The sequence below is a fragment of the Phyllostomus hastatus genome, unplaced genomic scaffold, assembly GCF_019186645.2.
Source record: "Phyllostomus hastatus isolate PE091 unplaced genomic scaffold, TTU_PhHast_1.1 phas_contig_137, whole genome shotgun sequence".
Lineage (NCBI taxonomy): Eukaryota > Metazoa > Chordata > Mammalia > Chiroptera > Phyllostomidae > Phyllostomus > Phyllostomus hastatus.
Genome location: NW_025333583.1, coordinates 8,865,629 through 8,885,928, shown reverse-complemented (window position 1 = coordinate 8,885,928; position 20,300 = coordinate 8,865,629). Strand labels below are relative to the sequence as shown.

At 59.8% G+C, this 20,300-nt stretch overlaps 2 protein-coding genes across 5 annotated transcripts in view; one reads left to right on the top strand and one right to left on the bottom strand.

Moving 5' to 3' along the window:
• Window positions 1–133: 133 nt before the first annotated feature.
• PNKD (PNKD metallo-beta-lactamase domain containing) overlaps window positions 134–20,300 on the top strand; it is a 61,868-nt gene continuing 41,701 nt past the window's right edge. Inside the window, exons 1-3 of one of the 2 annotated variants that reach the window (XM_045853556.1) lie at window positions 134–287; window positions 1,044–1,212; window positions 2,210–2,618. In XM_045853556.1, the coding sequence (XP_045709512.1) occupies window positions 221–287; window positions 1,044–1,212; window positions 2,210–2,402 (429 nt within the window). In that variant the 5' untranslated portion in view covers window positions 134–220 and the 3' untranslated portion in view covers window positions 2,403–2,618. Of the gene's footprint in view, window positions 288–1,043; window positions 1,213–2,209; window positions 2,619–20,300 lie in introns of those variants that run through there. The other variant, XM_045853540.1, reaches the window with a different exon arrangement.
• TMBIM1 (transmembrane BAX inhibitor motif containing 1) lies at window positions 3,263–19,370 on the bottom strand. Of its 3 annotated transcripts, none has more exons than XM_045853587.1 (12): window positions 19,221–19,370; window positions 10,532–10,767; window positions 9,241–9,332; window positions 8,441–8,505; window positions 8,184–8,237; window positions 7,702–7,752; window positions 7,008–7,047; window positions 6,744–6,781; window positions 6,481–6,568; window positions 6,088–6,183; window positions 5,032–5,085; window positions 3,263–4,667 (listed from the first exon to the last, which is right to left on the bottom strand). In XM_045853587.1, exons 2-12 carry the CDS (start codon window positions 10,725–10,727, stop codon window positions 4,521–4,523), a joined length of 921 nt encoding a protein of 306 aa, XP_045709543.1. In that variant the 5' UTR covers window positions 10,728–10,767; window positions 19,221–19,370; the 3' UTR covers window positions 3,263–4,520. The 3 variants fall into 3 exon arrangements, with proteins under 3 accessions (XP_045709543.1, XP_045709549.1, XP_045709556.1); XM_045853593.1 differs by lacking the exon at window positions 19,221–19,370 and adding an exon at window positions 19,065–19,214; XM_045853600.1 differs by lacking the exon at window positions 19,221–19,370 and adding an exon at window positions 18,607–18,689.

Below are 20,300 nucleotides of genomic sequence, written 5' to 3'. Positions count from 1 at the left end.
CAAACTCCGCCCAGCCTGACTCCGCCCCCGACAGGAGGGAAACAAGCGAGCGTGCGCGCCTCCGGGTCTCCTGGGAAGAGTAGTTCGGTCCCGTCCGCTCTAAGCGCTTTTGGGAGCTGTAGTTTCTGGTCCGTAGGCGGGACGGAAGGAGCGGGGGAGGCCCCTTACGCAAACTACAATTCCCGAAGGGGACCGCGGTGAAGGGGGGTGGGATCTGAACATGGCGGCGGTGGTAGCTGCTACGGCGCTGAAGGGCCGGGGGGCGAGAAATGCCCGCGTCCTCCGGGGTAAGGAGAGGGACCCCGGGGAGGGCAGAACTGCAGGAGACCCCCTTTTTTCCGCATCCCTCCCAGCGACAGCAGGAGGTCAGGGCTGTCGATTCCTGCTCGCACCCCTCTGCAAGGTCTTAAAGAGTCTGGGGGCTATAAGGTGGTCTCTAAAGGTCACCCAGCCCATCCCTCTGCCTCCGGGTTACACAACACCTTTGGGGTCTTGCTGCGCGAGGGAGTCCGAAGAAAGCCTTTTAGACTCCCGCGCTCCAGGTGGTTCACACTCACCGCAGTGCAGAGGAAAGAGCCCTGCGCTTCTGGAAGCTTGGGTTCTAGCCCCGGATAATTAGCAGTTTGACCTTGGGAGAAGAAGTTCGTCTCTTTGGGCTTCAGTTTCCTCTTCTATAAAACGAGGGGACGGAGTAGACAACCTTTAAGCTCCCTTCCAGTGCTAACATTCTGTGGTTTGCAAACATTTTCGCGGATTTCCTTCCTACGTTTCATGTGAGTCCCACTGCAGTCCTTCCCATCCTGTCTTGTGAGGAGATAAAGGACAGCCAAACTCCCTCTCCTGGCACCACGGTGATGAGCCCACAGTGACGTGGAAGTGGCTTCCAAAGGTGTCACCTCGATGGCGATTTTCCCATTTGCCTTTGGATTATCCCTGGCACTTGTTACACCATACTGCAGTCACTTCCCTTCCTCAGATACCAACCACTCCTCCTCAGACTGTCTCCTCACCCTTTTACTGACCTTCATTATCTCTATCCACAGGGATTCTCTCAGGAGCCACAGCTAACAAAGCTTCCCAGAACAGGACCCGGGCACTGCAAAGCCATGGCTCCCCAGAGGGCAAGGAGGAGCCTGAGCCCCTATCTCCTGAGCTGGAATACATTCCCAGAAAGAGGGCCAAGAACCCCATGAAAGCTGTGGGACTAGCCTGGTGAGTTTTAAACCTTTGCCCACCAATAGGGAATGGCACCAGGGGAGGGTGGGACCTAGAAACTTATCTAAGTCTTTGGTGGGAAGATGAATCTGAGATTGTGGAGCCCGACGCGCTGGGTGCAAGGACTGGGGATCTTGGAGGAATGGGGCGGGGAGGTTGCAAAGTGTGTGCAATTGGAAAGACAGCAGGTTTTCTGTGGAGTAAGCTGAGCTAATCGGATTTGAATTTGGTTCCCTGGCCTCATCATTTTGGGGAAGCTTGGGTGAGACTCAATTGAGGTTTTACCTAGAAGGTGTTCAGTACATTGTTATTCAGATTCGACTCTGACTTTAATACATGTTATTGATTGATATTAAAGGGGAGGGGAAATTAACCTTTTCTTCAGCTACTTAGGTGTTCCAGCCCTTTACAGTGTAATGTTTTAGTCTTTCTGGTAAAAATTACATCCCCATTTCACAGATGAGAGAACTGAGGCTCAGAGCTGGGATTCTTATCAGGTCTTGCGACTCCATGCCCTTTCCCCCACACCAAGGTGCTCCCAAGTAGCAGTTACTCAGAATTAGAAGGGGAGTCTGGGAAAGGGTGTGGGGCAGTTTAGGCAGAGGGAAACTTTGCCAAGACTTGAAGAGAGAAAGAGGATGGGCTGTCAGGAGGATCATGCACTGGCCATACAGCAGGACTGCAGGGTTCAGCGTTGAGAAGTGTCACTCTGGCTACAGAGTAGGCAGAGGCCCGACTACACTAGGCCTATTGTGCCATTCGTAGGCGTCTGGACTCAGCTGAGAAGTGATGGAGAGCTGTGAAGGGAGTTTATGCAGGGCAGTGGCAGGATCTGATTTGTGTGGGGCCCTCCAGCGGCCAGTGCGGAGGCCGAATAGACAAGAGATGTTGCAGTTCTCACGAAATCAGTGAAGCTGGAATGAGATTTCTCCCCAGCTCCTCTGGCTCAGGCATGGCCCCTCCCCAAACCCCATGCACGTCTCCCCACCCCTAGGGCCATCGGCTTCCCCTGTGGTATCCTCCTCTTCATCCTCACCAAGCGGGAAGTGGACAAGAACCGTTTGAAGCAGATGAAGGCTCGGCAGAACATGCGGGCATCCAACACGGGCGAGTATGAGAGGCAGAGGTTCAGGGCCTCCTCCCAACACTCCCTGTCTCCAGAAGCTGGGTCTGGGGCGCAGACCTGAGGAGCATGGCAGCCCTCCCCTAGACTGTACTGACTGTGGCCTCCAAACTGCGAAGTCCTTTGGGTTTGGCTGCAAATCTGGTCTTTGCCTCAAAGGTCCACCAGAGGGCACACGAAGCCCAGGCTGCTGTCAGCCCCCATCCTTCCTCCCTCCCCCTCACCTCCCCGAAACCAGCCAAAGGCTAATAAAGTTATTGAGTGTTAGAGTGGAAAGGAACTGGGACTGGATTTTTGAGTCCCTCGGGACGGGAGGGACCGAGGGTGGGGCTAGTTACTTCTGTGTGCTGTCTCACAAAAGCATTCAGTGTTCCCCTTAATGGTTCGGGAAACCACAGAGAATTCAGCAACAAGCCTAGGCTCAGGCCCTGGGGACCAAGCCCACAGAGCTGCTGGCCAGGAGGGTGGGGTCTCTCTCAGCTTTGAACAAATAAAAACAAAAAGTCAAAAAGGGCATTGAGGGTGTGAAAGGGAAAAAAAAACACTACTTGTGGCTGAGTCCAAATGACTGGACCTCTCTGGGCTTCAGTTTCGCTGTTTTAAGAGGTTTTGGACTAATGATCTCTAAGGCAGGTGACCTGAACCTGTGCCCGTCTCCCCCACCCCAACTGCGAAACTGTCTGCACACACACAGCTTTGTGGGAGGGAGCGCATGAGCTTTTGTGGAGGGTCCGTGATGTGAGAGGTCACAGGCTGAGCGGTGCCCCCAGCAAACAGGTGGAGCTCTCACCAGCCTTGCACGTCCATCCCCAGGAAGCACTGGGGCAAAGTGTGCTTGGCTATCTTAGAAAAGGTAGAAGATAGCAAGTGGCTCCTTTGGGCAGAGCCAGGCCGGAGGTGAAAAAAAACCAGAGTCGAGTGGGGTTTTAACTTCTAAACATAAAACTTTATTACATTTCTAGTTATGTCCTTTTACATGATACACTTAGGACCAAGGACTTAATAGAGTCCTAAGTATACCCTTGGGCTGATTTGCTTTCCACCCCACCCCATAGAGTGACCCTTGTCCTCCTCCCCCCTTCCAGCTTGAGGCACTTGGTGTCACGAAGGAAGCAGTAGCTGGCTGGGGAGATGGGGTCCAAGTGTCAAATCCCCCGTGAGAGTCAAGAACAGAGGGGAAGTGTCCTTTCCCTCAGGGCCCTCCCCAGGTTAGCAGAAGGAAAGACATCAAGCTTCCACAGGCCCCACTGCAGGCTTCCCGAGCTCTCAGACGGGCGGGGTGCCCCCAAGGCATTTTCCCTGCCCCCAGCCCCACCTCTTCATCCTGGCCACACTCACCCCTACAAACCACCCCATCTCCTGACCTTTGCCCCTCACGCCTCAGCAACAGGAAGCAAGAGATCCCTCTCACCAGAGATCTTGGAAGCACCAAGGAGCACCCTCCACCCTGCCCTGACCCCAGGCAGCTTCAGAGAATGGGGACCAGATGGCCGCAAGTGGGCCTGCGTTCTCTGCCCCCGCCGCCACGAGGAAGCCCAGGGCTGATACTGCTCTGTGTTGGCCCCTGTGCTTGACATTGCTCGCTCTCACCTTCCTCCCCTGCCCCAGCCAGGACACACAGTATGTACATGCCATCAGAAGGGGAGCTGAAGCAGGAGGACCCACAGGCACAGGTCTCGTGTACCTCCCCGAGTGGGGAAGTGCCACGGTTTGCCAGAGGAGCACAGCGTAATGGTGTAAGAGTCCCAGAGGCGGAGGACAAAGCTCTTTGTTAGGGGATGAGGGAGGAAACAGCCCCAGCTACTTAGCCCGGAAGCCTGTGGCAACGGTGGGAGGGGAAACCTCACCACCTTGAAGTCACTTCCATCTCCACATTCCCTTTTAGTTATGAAATAGGCTCTTGCCATCCCTCCCCCTCCAGCCCAGCAGTTAAGAAGAAGCTGGTGCCACACAGCGGGTACATCTTCAGCCTAGTCCCTGCCCAGAGTTAGTTCCAGTTCCTCCGGCCCCACCAGGTGGTACCCACACATCTGCAGCCAGAGAGGCCACCCACTCAGGACAGAAAGGAAACTGGGCATATTACTTGAGGGGAAGGAAAGGGGTCTGTGGCCCAGCCCCAGTCACAAGGCCCAGCCCTCTGGGGATGGGAGAGCCTTGGGTGGCGTGGAACTGGGGGTGCTCTTTAATCGCGACTCCCCACCAGCTGCAGCACGAAGGTGAAGATGTAGATGATGTCCGTGTAGATCTGCAGGGCGCCGGTGATGTAGTCCTCTGGGCTGATGGTGTGCTTCCGGTTCCCCAGGACCAGTTGCGTGTCATAAGCCAGGAACTACGGGGAGAGGCACAAGTGAGGACCCAGGGGCACAGTGCCCGAACTTGTTTCCGGTCGGCAGGTCTGTCGTCTCTGGAGCCTCTGTGCCATGCAGCAGTGTGCTTAGGGGACACATCAGTGAACGGCACAACACGCGGCCTCTACCCTCAGAGTCTGCAGGGGCAGGGAGGCGCCCTGTCTCTGCAGTGCGGCCTGCTGAGTGCCCCACAGCGGGCAGTGGGGATGAAAGCAGGCGGGAATGCCCAGAAAGTCGGTGGAACCTCTTCGAGGTGGGAGAGGGAAGGGCAAAGTCATGCTCCGTCCGCTCAGTTCCTCCACTCCCTCCCCTCAGCTCCTTGCCAGGGGACAGGTCCCTACTCACCAGGGTGAAGCAAATGGCCCCCAGAGCAGCATAGACCATATGGAGCCAGTAAACCTGGGGAGAGGGGACAGGTGGTGTCAGAAATCTTAGCAAAGTGTGGACCGGGGTGGGGGGCGCTCTCAGGACCAGCTTCCCCTGGGGTTCTGGCATCCAGGTGGGTCGGTCCAGGAAGCTACTACAGGAAAGGGCTATCTCTGCCTTCCAGATCCTGGAAGGAATTAAGAATGGTAACACATGTAGCAGGGAACACACAGCCCATCCTCCCACAGCCATGTAAAAACCAGTCTCCGAAGTGAGTTAAGGTACACAGGTGTCCGTATGTATCTGGGGAAAAGGTGGCTGATGTACAGCTCTGGGAGGGGTGGGCTCAGGCAGGCACTGGTTGGAGAGCCCTACCACACACACACACACACACACACACACACACAACCAGTCACTGTCAGCCTTCAGGAGAGCGGTTCTCGCAGTGCGGCCTAGGAGGGACAGACTAAAGAGAGAGCTGGGAGGGAAGCCCCCCACCCACCATGATGAACATCAGAATCAGAGAGTGCCCCCAGGGCGGCCCTGCCGCACAGCCCTCCAGTGCCCGTGCACAGAAGGGCAGGGCCAGCCCACGGCCAAGTGCGCAGGCAGCCCTCCTGCCCATGCGCTTCCCCTCCCAGCACTGTTCTGCCCGCTCTGCCACGAGGCTCCCCTCAGCCTCGGGTCCCCAGGCTCTCCCCTAGCGGACTGGGATCCCTAAGGTTCCCTCCACCCCGGCCCTCCCAGCCTGCCTCCTAGACCCTGGCCTCGCCGGCAGACAGCTCTCGCCCACTACTCCCCACAGGAGCTCCGTGCTGCTGTCCGAGCCGCAGGTGCTATGGCTCCCAGGGCCGTCGGTCCCTAAGGAGGGAGGAACTGTGCCCCAACCCAGAGGACGGGCCTCGGCACTGGGGCCTCTGCTAGTGGTGGAGCGGCCCGAAGCCAGAACCCACCCGGGGGCCTGCGGCACTCGTTACACAGAAAGTCCTCCCCGGGCCCTGGGCTCGCTGACCCCAGCTCTCCCAAGACACTCACATATTTGAAGGCCAGCACAATGGCAGTGACAATCCCTGTCACCATCATCACTATTCCCAGGACACAGAAGAGGCCTGTGCACGAGGTGAAGTCCACCTGCCAGGGAGGAGGAATGAGGCTCCTGTCAGACGAGTTCCACCACTAGCAGCCCAGCCAGACTGGCCCTGCCTCCCCCGACCAGGGAGTCCCAGTGCTGCCCCCTGGGGGCGTGGGACTGACCCCCACCCTCAGACAGACAGGAAGCAGCTCAAGGAAGGGGACTAGGGTCTCCAAGGGAAATCCCCAGTGTAGGGGTCTGGGCCCTCCCAGGTTTGCTCAAGTGCCATCCTCAAGGGCCAGCTCTGTACAAGAAAGGGGGCAGAGTGGCCAGCCAAGGGTCCTCCGAACCCTCACCTTGGTCTGGAAGCAGAAGATGGTGACCGAAATGGACACCACGGCAGTGATGATCATCGCAATGATGACGGCCTTGGTCTGATACATGCTGGAGGGAGGGCGGGGAGAGAGGCCAGAGGCACATGTGACTGACTTCCAAACCCCCACTTCCGGGAGGGCCCTTCCCAGGATCCCCTGTGCAGAAGACGGCCAGCCCAGGGTGCCCCACTCGCCCAGAACACACCCCTCCTCCCGGGAGCATGGTGCGCTATCCCCGACTGTACCTGGCAATGGTGCCGGTCATGAAGCCCAGGGCGAGAGTCTGAGCGGGGGAAAGAGACCAGAGTGAAACAAAGAAGAGGGGAGGCACGGCCATGGTGGGGTGTCAGTCAGAGCTGGGGGTAAATGTGACTGGAGACCCAGGCAGGGGTCAGGATATGGTGACACGGAGAACCAGAGGCATCTCCCACAGTGGCATCGCCAGCCCTTCCCGGGGACTGGCTCCCCCTCAGCCCATCTGCACCCCGCCCCTGCCCTCCCGGACTCACAAAGAGGGTCAGCAGGATGATGTTCCATGGGAAGCGGCGTCTGCAGGGAAAGAGACCGTGACTGAGTGACTTGGGGCCAGCCAGTGACCAGAGTCTTTTGGCGCAAGGAAGTTCTTGGCTCAGGGGAAGGGAGGCTGGCTCAGCCTCCGGTACCTGCTCAGGTGCTCTATGCTGGGACGACAGAGGGTGATAAGGCAGCCCTGGGCTATGGGGCCACAGAGACCTGGATTCGTTTGTAGCTCTTACACTATCTGTGCGACTGAGAAAGTTACTCAGCTTCTCTGAGCCTTCCCTTCCTTCTACTTGTTAAATGGTTAGAATGTTACAAATCTTGCAGTGTTGTTGTAAGAATGATGGCTAAGGTACTTTATTTGTTTCCCTTCCTCCCACCTCCCAAATTATAAGAGAAAGTTTAACCAGCTGCACTGCGTAGGCTCAGGGAAAAAGTTACAGAAGCAAGAGACAGGCCCTTGGACCTTAGGAGGGAGAGGCCTGGGGGGAAGACCAAGGGGGAGTTAGGGAGCTCGAAGAGCCAGGTACTTTGTACACACCAGAAAGAAGCTGCTGTCATCCTCACTGTTGCTTCTAAGTCTCCGTTCCACTGCTATAAGGATACCCCTTTCTTCCCAAAAGATTTGGTCCCACTCCTGCCCCCGCGCCATCCCTTGTCCTTGTCTAAGTCTTGGGGACTCACCTGGGTCCCTGGCAGCAGGCCAGGGTCAGGTAGGTCGCCAGGAAGACAGCACTGGGGGGAAAGAGACAGGGAGTAGTAGTGCACAGGCCTGATGGATCCGCTCCTCAGCCCTCGCAGCCCGCAGGCAGGCCAGCAGGTGGGAGCCCACCGAGCGGTTGGGAAGTCTGAGGGGAAGCTGCCCGGTCGGGGAGATGACCCGAGCCAAGGGCACCGAGAACCTCCGCAGTGGGGGCCGGGGCAGCCAGAGGAGGGCGAGGGCGGCCTCAGCAGACGGGCCGGCAGAACGTGAGGAGCACCGTGCGGGCACGTGCCGCCTCGGGCCCCAGCCCTGCTCCTGCTCCCCGGGCGGCACCCCACCCCACTGCCCAGCTCAGACGGCAGCCTGGGAGCCCCCCTCAAAAGCACCGGACCCCTGCCCTGAGAGCAGCCGGGCAGCTGCCACCCCCCTCCCCTTGCTCCGAGCACCAGGAGCGCAGACTCACTAGGACACGTAGTAGACGGCCGTGTTTCTCCTCACAAAGTCGCCGACTGGCTGCCTGTGGAGCAGGATGGGAGTCACAGTCACTTCCTCTCATCGCCCGCAGCCACTCTCCTTCCACCAGACCTGAGCGGGGGAGGGGAGGGGGGGCCCACCCCAGCCCAGCCCAGCCCAGCCCAGCCCAGCCCCTGGCGGGTGCCCCAGGGCAGGCCCCGGGCCCCAGGGCTGCTCAGAGAGGGGCGGAGGGGCCTGGAGACTCACACAAAGGTGAAGATGGCGATGATGGCCACCGTGATGAGCAGCTGGATGGAGATGATGCTGTAAACCTGGAACACAGGCGGGGTCACCTTCCACACCCTGGCCTCTCCCCAACACCAAGGTGCTCCAAAGACTCCTCCCCATCTGTTAGTGGCAGGGAGGGCCTCGCTAACCGTGAAGGATGCACTCCTTGTTTCCACTCGGGAGCCCCCCCAGCCCCCGCCCCGGCTGCAGCTAGGCGGAGAGGCCAGCTCAGTACTGCTCACACCTCAGACTGCCCCCCACCTCCAGCTGCCCCCCCGATGCTCCCCACCGCATCCGACTCCAGCCTCAGTGCACTGCGCACCTCCCCTGCCTCCCTGCACGACCGGGGCGGGGGGTCCCCACATGCACAGCAGTCCAGGCCGGCCTTCGCCAGGCACTGTCTACTCTGAGGGGTGCAGTGCCGACATGAGGAAGCGGGGAAGCGAGGGGCGGGCTGTGGTCCTTTCTGGCATCGAGTTGCTTGCAGTCCAGCAAAAGAAAGGAGTGTGGGGAGGGCAGGGCACTTTGCAGAGCCCGCTGAGATCTTCCCAGACCGAATCTGCCCCGACCCCAAAGCAAGGTCACGGAAAGAGGAGCAAAGGGTCGGGGAATAGGGGTCAGGAGAGTGCGGGGCTGGAGAGGACCAGGAAGGCAGCAGCCCTTCCCATGGGAATGACTGCCCCGGGGCTGATAGGGTGCACCCCCCCCAACTCCTCCACCACCCCCCCACCCCCACCCCCCAAGCCCCGCCACAGCCCAGGGCCCCGCCCACATCTCACCTTTCGAATGAAGGTGTGTCGGACTTTCATGTCTTCCCATTCTCCAGTCCCAAAGCTGTCACTCGCTGCTCTCTCGCCATCATAGCCTGGGCCTGGGGACAGACCACAAGTGACCAACTGGGAGCATGTGGCCTCAGTCCCAAAGCCTCCAGGACATGACCTCAAACTGAGACTCAGGTATCCCTAGCCAAAAAACAGGTGTTACAACTTGAACTCCTCGCCCAAACCAGGCACCCACTGTAGATGCCCGCAGAGAGACCCAGAGCTGGCCTGGGCACCCCACGGAGCCACGTGCCCCTGTCGCGAAGGGGCTCAGGCCAGAACCGTTCCCATGGGCATGCGTTCACCGAGGGCTCCTGGGGGCGGGTGCCCAGCCCACACCTGGGTGCTCTGGTGTATGAACGCACGCGGTCTCTGCGGCAAGAGCTCCCGAACCAGCGAGGAAGCCAGGCAGGTGCACGGCTTGGAGCGCCAGCCTGGAGAGCTGTGGGGTCAGAGCAGGGGACTCTGGGACAGGAGGAGGAGAAGGAAGGTAGGAACTCGGCACACGTGTGTGGAGGGTGGAGCAGTCCAGACTCAGAGGAAACGGACAGGTCAGAGGTGCATGGTCCCAGGATGAGGCAGGACGGGAAGCGTGCGGAGGCTGTGGTGCTGCACCAGAGCCCACAAGACAGGCCTCCGGCTGGGCTCCAGGCCTCCAGAGATGCTGAGGCCTCAAAGCATTCCTCAAATGCCGCAGATGCCTCCTCTGACCGCTTTCAAAATCCAATTCGGGTGGGGGGGCTGCTCGGAGAAGTCTCACTGCCTTCTAATCTTATCTCATTTCTGACCAACCAGAAGATTACTTGCCACGGCTGTTACCAAACATCCAAGTGACTTCTGGGTGTTTGCAAAATTCAGATGTTACCTTAAAGGGCGAAGATTTGTCATCACCAAATTAAAAAAAAAAAAAAGTGCCTCAGGTTCCACAGGGAGAGAGGAATCTGGGTGGGGTGGCAGCTGCCTAGTTGGGAATGGTGTCCCAAGGCCCTGAAGCAGTTAAGCGCTTCCCCCTGCCACTGCCTCACGTGATGCGGCTTTTGGCCCACCCGGTGGACTCAGCCGCCCCCATGAACACGGGCCAGCTGGTGGTCCGGAGGGCCAGGTGCCGAGGGAGAAGTAGAGAGGTAACAAAGACGGAAGCGGAAAGCTGAACGTCAGATTACCAGGGACCTGAAAAGGCAGGAAAGGACGGGGCCTCCCGTGCTGCGCCCCTCCTCCCACTGCCCCACCCCCACCCGCAGGGACTCACCGTAGTGCATGGGCATCGGGTGGACCGGGGGCATAGGCTGTGGGTAGCCTGCAGGGTGACCGTAGCCCGGCTGTGGGTAGGCAGGGTAGGCAGGATACCCGCCGGGCAGGACCGACGGCTGCCCGTAGCCCCCCTGGGGTGGAGGGTACAGGGGGTTTCGGTCCTCGTACGGAGGTGGGGCGCTGGGGTTGGACATGGCCGCTCAAGGGCTGAGGGGAGACCCCAGCTGCCGGGACCTGAAACGGGAGGAGAGAAGAGCGGTCACAAGCGCCCGGGCCCAGCTCACTCGGCCCAGTCCGGGGCCTCCCCGGGAGGAGACCCCGCGTTTCCCCTCCCTCCGTCATGGTGTGTCACTCTGCCCGCAGGCCATCCTCCCCTCTGCACACAGTGCCCCCGCCCCCCAGCTCAGCCCCTGCCCCTCACCCCCACACCACCTTTCCATCCACAGCCCTCCGCGCTGTGCAGCGGTCCTGCCAACAGCAGGTGGGGCTACAGAAGCCCAGAGGGGTCACTGGGCATCAGTGGGGTGAGCAAAGAGGAGCAGGGGCCTGGGACCTCCCTGTGGTCATTTAAGAAAAGCTTCTAATGACCAGGGAAGAAGCTGATGGCCCAGCAAAGCCTGGTGAATCACAGGGCCAGCTGGGACCCGCCAAAGGGGTCAGCCCAGCCCCCGCGGCAGCTGGCCGGAGTGCGGCCTGAAAGGCAGAGCTGGGAAGGAGCCAAGGCCCAGAGCTCGGGGTGGGGGAGGAGGCGGAGAACAAGCCAGCCCCAGTGCTGCAGCTACCAGGCCCAGGGCGGGAGGGCAGAGCGCCGGTGGACAGTGGCAGACTGAGTCAGGGGACGCCTGAGCCTGGGGGAGGGGGAGCACCCGAGCTGGGAGGCGGCACGAAAAGGCAGGCCTGGGACAGGACTTTCTGGTTCCTTCAACAGCAGCCTCGGTGTGTCGGGCGTGTGGCGGCCTATCTCCCGGTCTCTCCGCAGGCTTCCCAGGGAATGGGCTGTGCCGGCGGGGCCTCCAGGGCCCCTGGGAGGGCGGGACGTGCGCCTTGAACCCCGGGGTCTCTGGTGTCCGTGTGATTCCTGCGTGTCTCCCCCCCGCTCCCCCGCCCCCCGGGTACAGTGGCTAGCAGGGGAGAGGGCACTGAGCATTCGGGCCTGGGGCCGAGGCACTCCGTCAGGTGAGGGAACCATGACCCAGAACAGCGAACTAGCAGGTCAGCGGCGCCGCCAGAATCGAGGCCTCCAGGGTCCTGGGTTTCTGTCCTCTCTGTTATGCTGCGTGATTTGTGCCTCTTAAGCCAAATGAATCCCTGCTGGCCTGGTGTTCCCCTCTGAAGGGACAGAGATGGGAACTAGGGAAGAGCGAAGAAGGGGGTCCCAGGAAGGCCCCTTTGGGAACAAGCCCCGAGAGTCTGGGCCCCTTGTCAGGGCCACCACCGCCCCACAGAGCAGCTCCCAAGGGGCAGACCTTTCGGACCCCACAGGGAAGCAGCACGCAGACAGCCCCCCATCCAGGTCAGCAGACAGCCTCAGAGCCTCTGCTGGAAGGAAGGGGGAAGCAGCTTTTGAGGGCACCTGCACAGCCCGGGGCGGGGGGGCAGACAGAGGGCTGTCTCCTCTCTCCTCTCTCCTCTCTCTCGACCAGTGGGAGGGGACCAAGGGGAGGGGCAGGGCGGGGCGGGCAGAAGGGATTGCGCAACAGGCCAGTCTCTAGATGGGTTGTTTTCAGGAAAGCTGTGCTCCGTCTCCCCAGAGCACACGGGCCAGCACAGCAAGGCTGTGTCCGTGTCAGGTCAGCAGTAAGGAGGCCGTCCTTGCCAGTGAGGCTGTGACAGGGCAGCACCAGGGCACCAAGCTGGGGTTGTGGTGGCAGCCTGCACTGGGCAGGGGAGGCCCCTGAGGACAGTGGGCAGGAAGGGACAACGGGGGCTGACCACTGGAGTGTTGTGAGCTTAAGAAACTGAGATACTAGCTTTTGAAATGTTCTGTGTTTATAGAAAAGTGGGAAAATATTCATAAGTATTTATAATATGTGACTCTCCTTAACAGACTTTTTAAAAACAAAGAAAAACTGGGGTCCCCTTCCATGAGGCAAGAGGCTCCTTCTCCCCATACCCCTCTACCCACTCCCTCCAAAGACCCCCTTCTGACTCCACCAAGAGGGCAGGATGGCAGCCTGTTTGCAAGAAGAGGGACAGGCAGAGCCGGGTTATCTGCCACAACCTTTAGAGTCGGGTTATCTGCCACGATTGCCGTCATCTCGGTGGCACCCCGAACCCACCTGACGGTCACCTTCCAGGTGGTGGCACCCTGGCGAACAGGCTGGACACAGCCCGAGAGGCACTGGCAGGAAGGGCCAGAAGGGTCAGAAGCTCCAGCTGAGTCACAGGCCGTGTCGCCAGTGCCCAGTTCTGCCACCTCCTTGGGGTGCCCCTCTGTGAAAAGAGCTGAGCGGGCCAGGGGATCTCTGAGCTCGTTTCCAGCTCCCACAGACAGGCATCCTGTGACCTCCCTGAGAAGCCAGGCCGTGTGGCACCGGCCAGCTGCCCGCCCCTCCCTCCTTCCTCCTTCCTCGAAGCAAAGCCGGACAGACAGGTCCCTCCCCGGACTGAGCGGTGAGTCAGGGAGAGCAAGGCCAGCCTCAGACGGGCCACCGGGACTCCAGGGTTCGCGCAGCGGGCTGCTGACTCACAAGGACTCCCTCTATGCTCCCACCCCCCTCCGATTCTTCTGGCCTCAGAGGAATCCACCGCGGGTCTGCCAGCCGGGAACACAGCAGGTCACAGTCCAGGTCCCCGGGCCTCAGCCACCAGCCCGAGCTCACCAGAGGCCGGCACTGCCCACCTCGCCTCCCCGCGCCCCCGTTTCCCCGCCTGGGGACTGGGTCTCACACTACGAGAGTGCCCTCCATGGGGTCGTAAGAATCAAATGAGAGAGCACTCACAGGACACTGAGAATGGTGCCTGACCCCTGATCAGCAGTGAACGTTGGCTGTTAGTTATTGTTTCATTAAATCCTCAAAATAGCCCAACCCGGTAGATAATGCCGTGGCCCCTACTCACAGGCGAAGGCACAGAGACTCAGAGCACGCAGTCGGCTGCGAGGTCGCTCAGCCAGGGTGTGAGGGCGTCAGGGCTGCACACCCAGATGGGCTCTAGAGCCCATTCTCCCAGAGCCCGCGCCCCCAGAGTCTGCTCACGTCCCCCTCCGCACACCTGTCTGTCCAGACTTCTCATGGCCTCCTGCTTAAGACCCTCGCATGGGAGCGGAGGCTGACACAGCCGGTGGGCTCAGAGCCATTGAGCCCTTTCCCTGACCCCGAGTTCGCCAGCCCTGTGCCACGGCCAGGAGGAAAAGAGGCTGGTCAGAGATGGAGACTGGTACACCTAAGAGCTGAAATGAAACTCGCTCAGTTAGGGCAAGCCCGACCCTCGCTTGACCAAGCAGACAGCCGTAGTGCAGGGAGAACAGTGACCCGCTCTTGGTCAGGAAGCGGGGCCTGGGGTCGAGACTACGTCTCAGGTCTCTGGTGTAGAAGCCGGGGCACAGGGGAGGAAGAGAGGGTCCAGACCCATCAGGGGAGCGGCTGAGCTCAGCCGCACTCACCTCTGAGCAATGCCAGGTGAGCAGGAGCATTGGCAGCTTCTGACCCTGCTCCCCGGCTGCTGCCCGACCCACAGGACAGCCCGGGCCGCCTCCTCATCGAGACCTCAGCTAGGGATGAGGTCTGGGGCTGGCACTGGCCCAGGTAGTAGGGAAAGGGGGAAATGCTCAGTGTTCACTTTCACAGCTATGACTAAAGGTGGGGGCCGGAGAAGAACGCAGAGCGGGAAGAGAAGGAGGGGGAAGACGAGGGAAACAACCCAGAGACAGTGAGGATGATTCATGCCCAAAGCCCAGAAACCAGGAATCAGGTCATCTGCGCAGCCACTGAGGGGCTCGCAGTCTCCAGGGGCTTAAGAGGACTGTGGAGGTTCCCCATGGGAAGCCAGAATTTTCCTAAAACACAGTGAGCATTCAGCTTCTACTGGACACACTCCAGGGGCAGAGAGCAAGACTGTTCCACTGGCGGGAGCTTGAATCACTGGAACATTCCTCCTCACAATGCCTGTTACCAAGACATTCGGACTCTGCCCTGCCCTTGCCATGTCACAGACCTAAGTTTGCTCCCCTCTCGGGGCCCCGATCCCTCGTCAGGAAGGAGCCAGACCCTCTCCTTCCTCCTGCAGGAGCCCCGGACCTGGCCGGTCCCAGTAGCAGTAGCAGTAGCAGGTGGGTGCGAATGCAGGAAGTGCTGGCTGTCAGGGTTTCCAGGTGCAGCCTTGGGGAAGCACCTCCTCCCCGCCAGGAAGTGCGGCCACCATGCTCCTAGCCAGGTGAGGCCCAGCCCAGCCCAGCCCAGGCCCCGGCTGCCCTGGGGGGGCAGCTGAAGGGTTAAGGCTCTGGAATCTGCAGAGGCCTGTGCTACTGGGGTTACAGCAAAAGGGTGTGTATGTTTGAGGGAGGGGCCAGAAGGGAGCAGCTGACTGGTCCAGGCAGCGTGCCCTCCTCCCTGCCAGGAACGGGTGCCAGAGCCGAATGGAAAGAATAGCTCAGCATGCACATCTCAGGAAACCCCACCCAGCAGGCCCAGGAGGGCAGCCCCTGGCCCACTGTGGCCTGGTCTCTGGTAACAGTCTCCTTACTTCCCTCTTCCTTTACCTATTCCAACTCGCCCAGCTCTCCCCCCACCAAAAACAACACTTCACACTCCTCCCCCGGCACACAGCCGCCAGGGCAGACGACTACAAAGATACACCCGGTGTCTGGGCACGTCACCAGGCCCAATGCACACGGACCAAGGGGCCCGGAACCAGCTTATCCTTTTGTCCACCTGGCCCCTGGGATTAATAATAAGATGACGCCAAGCGGATCTGAAAACCTGAAACGTCAGAGCTGGACAGGACTTTAGAAATCATCTAGTCATTTGACAAAGAAACCCCAGAGCCAAGACAGTTCCTGCCTCAGCTCGTGACGAGCCCTCTGGGTCATGGGTTTTAAACTTCATTCCCAGCCCTGCCCACTGAGAACAGTCCACCCATTTCCCCAGTTCTCTGCGTCCTCCTGCACAGAAATAGACTAAGAAGTCATGATTTCCTCCCCAGCCCCCGTCTCTAGCCAGGGCAGCCTCTCTCCAGTCGGAGACGGAGAGGGGTGGCTCCAGGCGCCCACAGCTCCCCCACCGCCCTTCTCTGAGGGCCGAACTGTGCCATCAGTGTGGTCATCTCGAAGACCAGTCCGTGTCAGACCGGCCTGGGAGTGCAGATCAGGAATGAGGAAGCCATTAAGCAGGCGGGGAGGGAAGAGAATCACTTACAGCGAGCAGTAAGCACGGGGTACTTAGGCACACAGGAGCCTCGCAGTGGCCCTACGGCAGGCACACCCTTATCTCCACTCTACAGATGACCAAACTGAAATCCAGAGGAAACGGATCTAAGGTCCAGAGCAGGCGAGCAGCAGAGACGGGTCTGAACCCAGATCTGACGTCTGACTTTGCACCTGCCTGCAGCAGAGGCCTCTGAGACACCCCCACCAGCCACCTGTGTGATGAGGTCAGCACCCAGGGCGGGCAGAGGTAGAAAATGCCTTTGCTTTTGATAACGAGTCCCTTTCCCTCCGTAGGAAATCGATCCAGGCCAGAGCCCTGGCCATGACGCCACTGTGAGTCAGGACAGGCCACTTCCCACCTCTGGACTCAGTTGTCTCATCTGACAACGAGCACACTGAGAGCACCACTGAACCAAAATATCGAAGTCCATGCCAGCTCCAACAGTCTCTGATTCTGAGCAAAGAGCCTAACAAACCAGAACATGAGGCTTCAGGGCAGAATGACCTACTTCCTGAAGAATTTAGGCTAAGGTCACAACTCACGTTAGCTGGTCTGGAGGACCGTCCACAGAGGCAGAAGCATGCGGCGTGTTCTGGGTGTGGGGGTGGCCATACCCCTGTCCTCCCAGACTGCCCCTATACTGCCCCGTGGACCCTACGGCCAGCGTTTCCTAGGGGCTCACTCGCCCCAGAACCTGCCGAGAAACATAGTAGTGCTAGAAGAGAGAGGACAAGACAGAAAGCCAAGAGCCCTAGCTTCTCACTCCACCACTGACTGGCCTCCCTTTCCCCCAAACCAGCCCACACGAGGGGAAGGTGGAGAGGCCCGTCCCCCAGAGCCAGAGAGTGGAGAGCTCGAGTCACCAAGCCTGGTGTTTCCCAGCCTGCTCTACAGAGCACTGCCCCGGGGGACAGCAGTGACGAGCTCCGAAAACAGATCAGGCTGAAGAGCCACCCACACCCCCGCCCCCCCGAAGTTCCCACGGCACAAGCCCTGCACTGAGCACAGCTGTCCAACTTGGATGAACCCACTGAACCTCAAGCTTTCTCAAGCTCGAAACATTTTCACCAAAACACACCTAATTAATAATATCCTGTGGAATGCTGACCAGGCCACCTTTGATCTACAGACAGACCCAACCCTGAGAATGAGTCCTGTCCTAACTCCTATCTTTCTTTAAGCTGAGGTAGAAATGACATAACACTGTATTAAGTGTCAGGTGTACGACACAATAATTCAGTATTTGTATACACTGCAAGATGATCACCACAGGAAGTCCAGTTACCATCCGTCACCACACAGACTTACAAAATTTTTTTTCTTGTGACAAGAACTTTCAACATTTACTCAGTAACTTTCAAACATGCACATGCGCTACAGTGTTACTGACTCTCTGACTCCTCGTATCTTAAAACCCCTGTCCTTACACACAGCCCCCAACGACAGTCACACGAGGCACCAGGCAGGCCCCTCGCTCGCGCTCTGAGTCAGCTCAGTGCCTGGACCCTCTGCAGGAGTCCTTCCTCCCCCTCCCCCGCAGCAGAGCGCTCCCATGATGGCCACAGTGGGGTCTAGTGCCAAGGGCTGGGCGACATCCCTAACTAGCATCGAACCAGGAGGCTGGCACCCCCTGACATCACCTTAACATAACAGGAACAAAAGTACAACCCGTCCCACCCAAGAGGAAGGATGCACTCTTATCTTCCTCCTGGACCACTGCACTGAGTGCCCGCTAGGCACCCAGCACTGTGGCCCGTGGACTTCTGGATATCGGTTCTACTGCAAAACAAAACCCAGGTTTCGGCCTAGAATTCTTACAGGTGGAAGATTCTGTCAGGGCCGTCCCCTTCAGAGCGTTCCCAACAGAACACTCCAGAAACCCCGCATCACATGGCTGGCAGAGGGAGGCCTTCTTCCCAGAGAGCTGCACAGGTCTCCGCCCCCAGGCCCTCCCCGTGCAGCCCCCTGAAGTCACACAGGTGTGTGTCCCTTCCCCGGGGGCTTCTGCCCGGGGGTGGGGGGAGGTCGGTGGGATCCAAGTGCTCTGAGGTGGCCAGCTCCCAGCCGAGGCCCCCATGCCCGCAGCAGGAGACCGAGCCAGGCGGCTGTCAGCTCAGCCCGTGTCCTCACACTCACGGTGCAACCCATCATTACCTCTCTGACGCACCCACTTGGACAGTGAGGTCCTGAGATCATGGCGCAAGGACACAGAGGAAACCAGGCCCTTGGCGCTGCGGTCCCACCACTTTTTTCTAGGTTACACACTGGGACCCTGGGTCCTCGCGACTGGAGAGACAGGGAGGGCAAGCAGGTGAGAAGTCTGGCTGCCCGTCTGTCCAGATGCAGCAGCAGCCCCAAGGAAGCACCTAGCTCCTGCCGCCACCACCGACTGGCCGGGCCAAAGGCGCTGGCTTTGAAACCAAAGCTCACCGGTGAGATGAATATTTCAGAGCCCCAGAAAACTGGACACCCGAGGGACCTTCCACGACAGGCGGCTCTGACCCTGGTTCCCAGGCCTGCCCCCACTTAGCCCATGCCCAGGTTCCTCAGGTAGAACCCCACAGAGCTCCACAGTGGGCTGGGAGGGGGTGGGGACCCCCAGGGGGCAGGGCTGAGGCAGGGCCCACAGGCTGCGGAGCCCCCAGCCTTCTTCCTCCACTTGCCCTCGCGCTGCTGCCTGGCTGTTTCCCCGTCTGCGCTTGTTTACCCCTTTCCCGTCCTCCTGCTGGCTTTCTACTCTGACCCAGAGAGGCCAGGCAGAGAACAATACTCCCGCTGTCGTCTTCTGAGCCCAGGCTGGAGGAAGTGGCAAGAGCAGGCAAAGTAAGGCAAAGCCGCGGAGACCGAGGTGGCCGCTCCCCCACCCGAACCAAGGGCGGGGGCCGCTCACGGCTTCCACCCGGTCTCTCCCCGCACTCAGGGGAACGCTCCTTCGCCCGTCTACACCGGGGCCGGCAGCAGGCGCAACCTGAGGCCAGGGTGACGGCTGCGCCGCCTCCCGCTTCCACCAGGTGAAAGCAACGAGGGCCCACACACGGCTGCCTCCTGTGGGGCTGGCGCGGGGGACACGCCCTGCAGTGGGCACGAGCCAGAAAGGCGCGCGCGTGACGGCCTCAGACCCCGGCCCGCTCGCCGGGCTCCCAAAAGTAAACAGGCGACACTCGCCTGCCCCAGCGCAACTCCAGTGGGGAGCGACAGATCCTCGTGCGGGCGCCGGCTCCCCGCGCACTCCGACGAAGTTTGGGCACGCGGCCCAGCCCCGGCCCAGTCCCCGCCGGCCCGCGGCCCCCAGCTCCCGCCGGCCGCGACCCTCGGGCTTGCCTGGTCGACTCGGGCGGTGTGTTCGCAGCCTCGAGGCGTTGCCGAGTCCCGCACCGTCCGCTCCGGCCGGGGCTCGGATGGGCCGGGCCGGGCCGGGCAGCCCCGCCCCGCGGCGTCCGCCCGGCGGGGCGGGGTCAGTCGGCGCCGCCGAGGGGGCGCTGGGGTCCGCCCCGGGCCCGCCCGCTTCCGGCCTGGGGCCGTGACGCACGCGCCAGTATTTTCTAATTTAAAGGCGGTGAGTGCGCAATTACTGACGGAAACTTGGGAAACGCAAACATACAGGACGAAACGCGCTTCGTTCCACCCTTTCCCGACTGCCAGCCGGGAGCGCTTGCTTTTGGTGCGTTTTTTTGCCTTCAGGTATTATTATGCCCGTTTTCCTCGAGTGAGGTCATCTTGCGTAAATTTTATTTATTGTTTTTCTTTTACTTAGTATTTTATCACAAGCATGTCCTCGTCACAAAATATTATTCAAAAGCACACTTTAAGTGCCCCCAAAGTCTTCTACCACACAGCTACGCTGATTTATTAAATCGGTTTCCTACTGGACAACAAACGGTTTCCCATTTTTTCATTATTAGAGGTAGTCCGTGACGAACATCTCTGACAACTCTTTAGGCCGGATGGATGCACGGTTTAGGCTTCGAACTTCGAACATCCCAACAGAGAGGTGGCACTTAGGATCCCTGACCCCGGGGGCCAACACTGTCCCAGTTCGGAGCTGCGCCGACCGCGTCCGAGGCCCGGGCTGAGCTGTGAATGACGGACTGCTGTCGGGGCGCGACCTTGGGCGGGGGGCTTGGCACCCCGCTCTCAACCCTCGCAGGTGGAAGAAGGCACAGCAGTCCCACCTGATAGATGAGGGAATGGTGCTGGGGAGTTTTGAAACCTTGCCTGTATTTGTGTGGTTCCGAAGTCCATGTTTTTTCCATTACGCCAAGTCTGCCGCTGCTGGTAGCTGAACAGCTCTATTGAAGGTGCTTATCTCGGGCTAACAGCCGCAGATCAACACTACCACTCACTGCCTTTCACCGCCTGTTGACCCTTTTGCTTTCTGAATGGGTAAGGGTTGGCTGGACA

Bases quoted from the DNA above. Each gene is read 5' to 3' on its own strand.
- TMBIM1 (XM_045853587.1), bottom strand. From the start codon at position 10,727: ATGTCCAACCCCAGCGCCCCACCTCCGTACGAGGACCGAAACCCCCTG. The intron at 9,333-10,531 runs GTGAGTCCCTGC...GTCTGTCCCCAG, and splicing joins CCCGATGCCCATGCACTACG to GCCCAGGCTATGATGGCGAG. The intron at 8,506-9,240 runs GTGAGATGTGGG...CCTGTGTTCCAG, and splicing joins GACACACCTTCATTCGAAAG to GTTTACAGCATCATCTCCAT.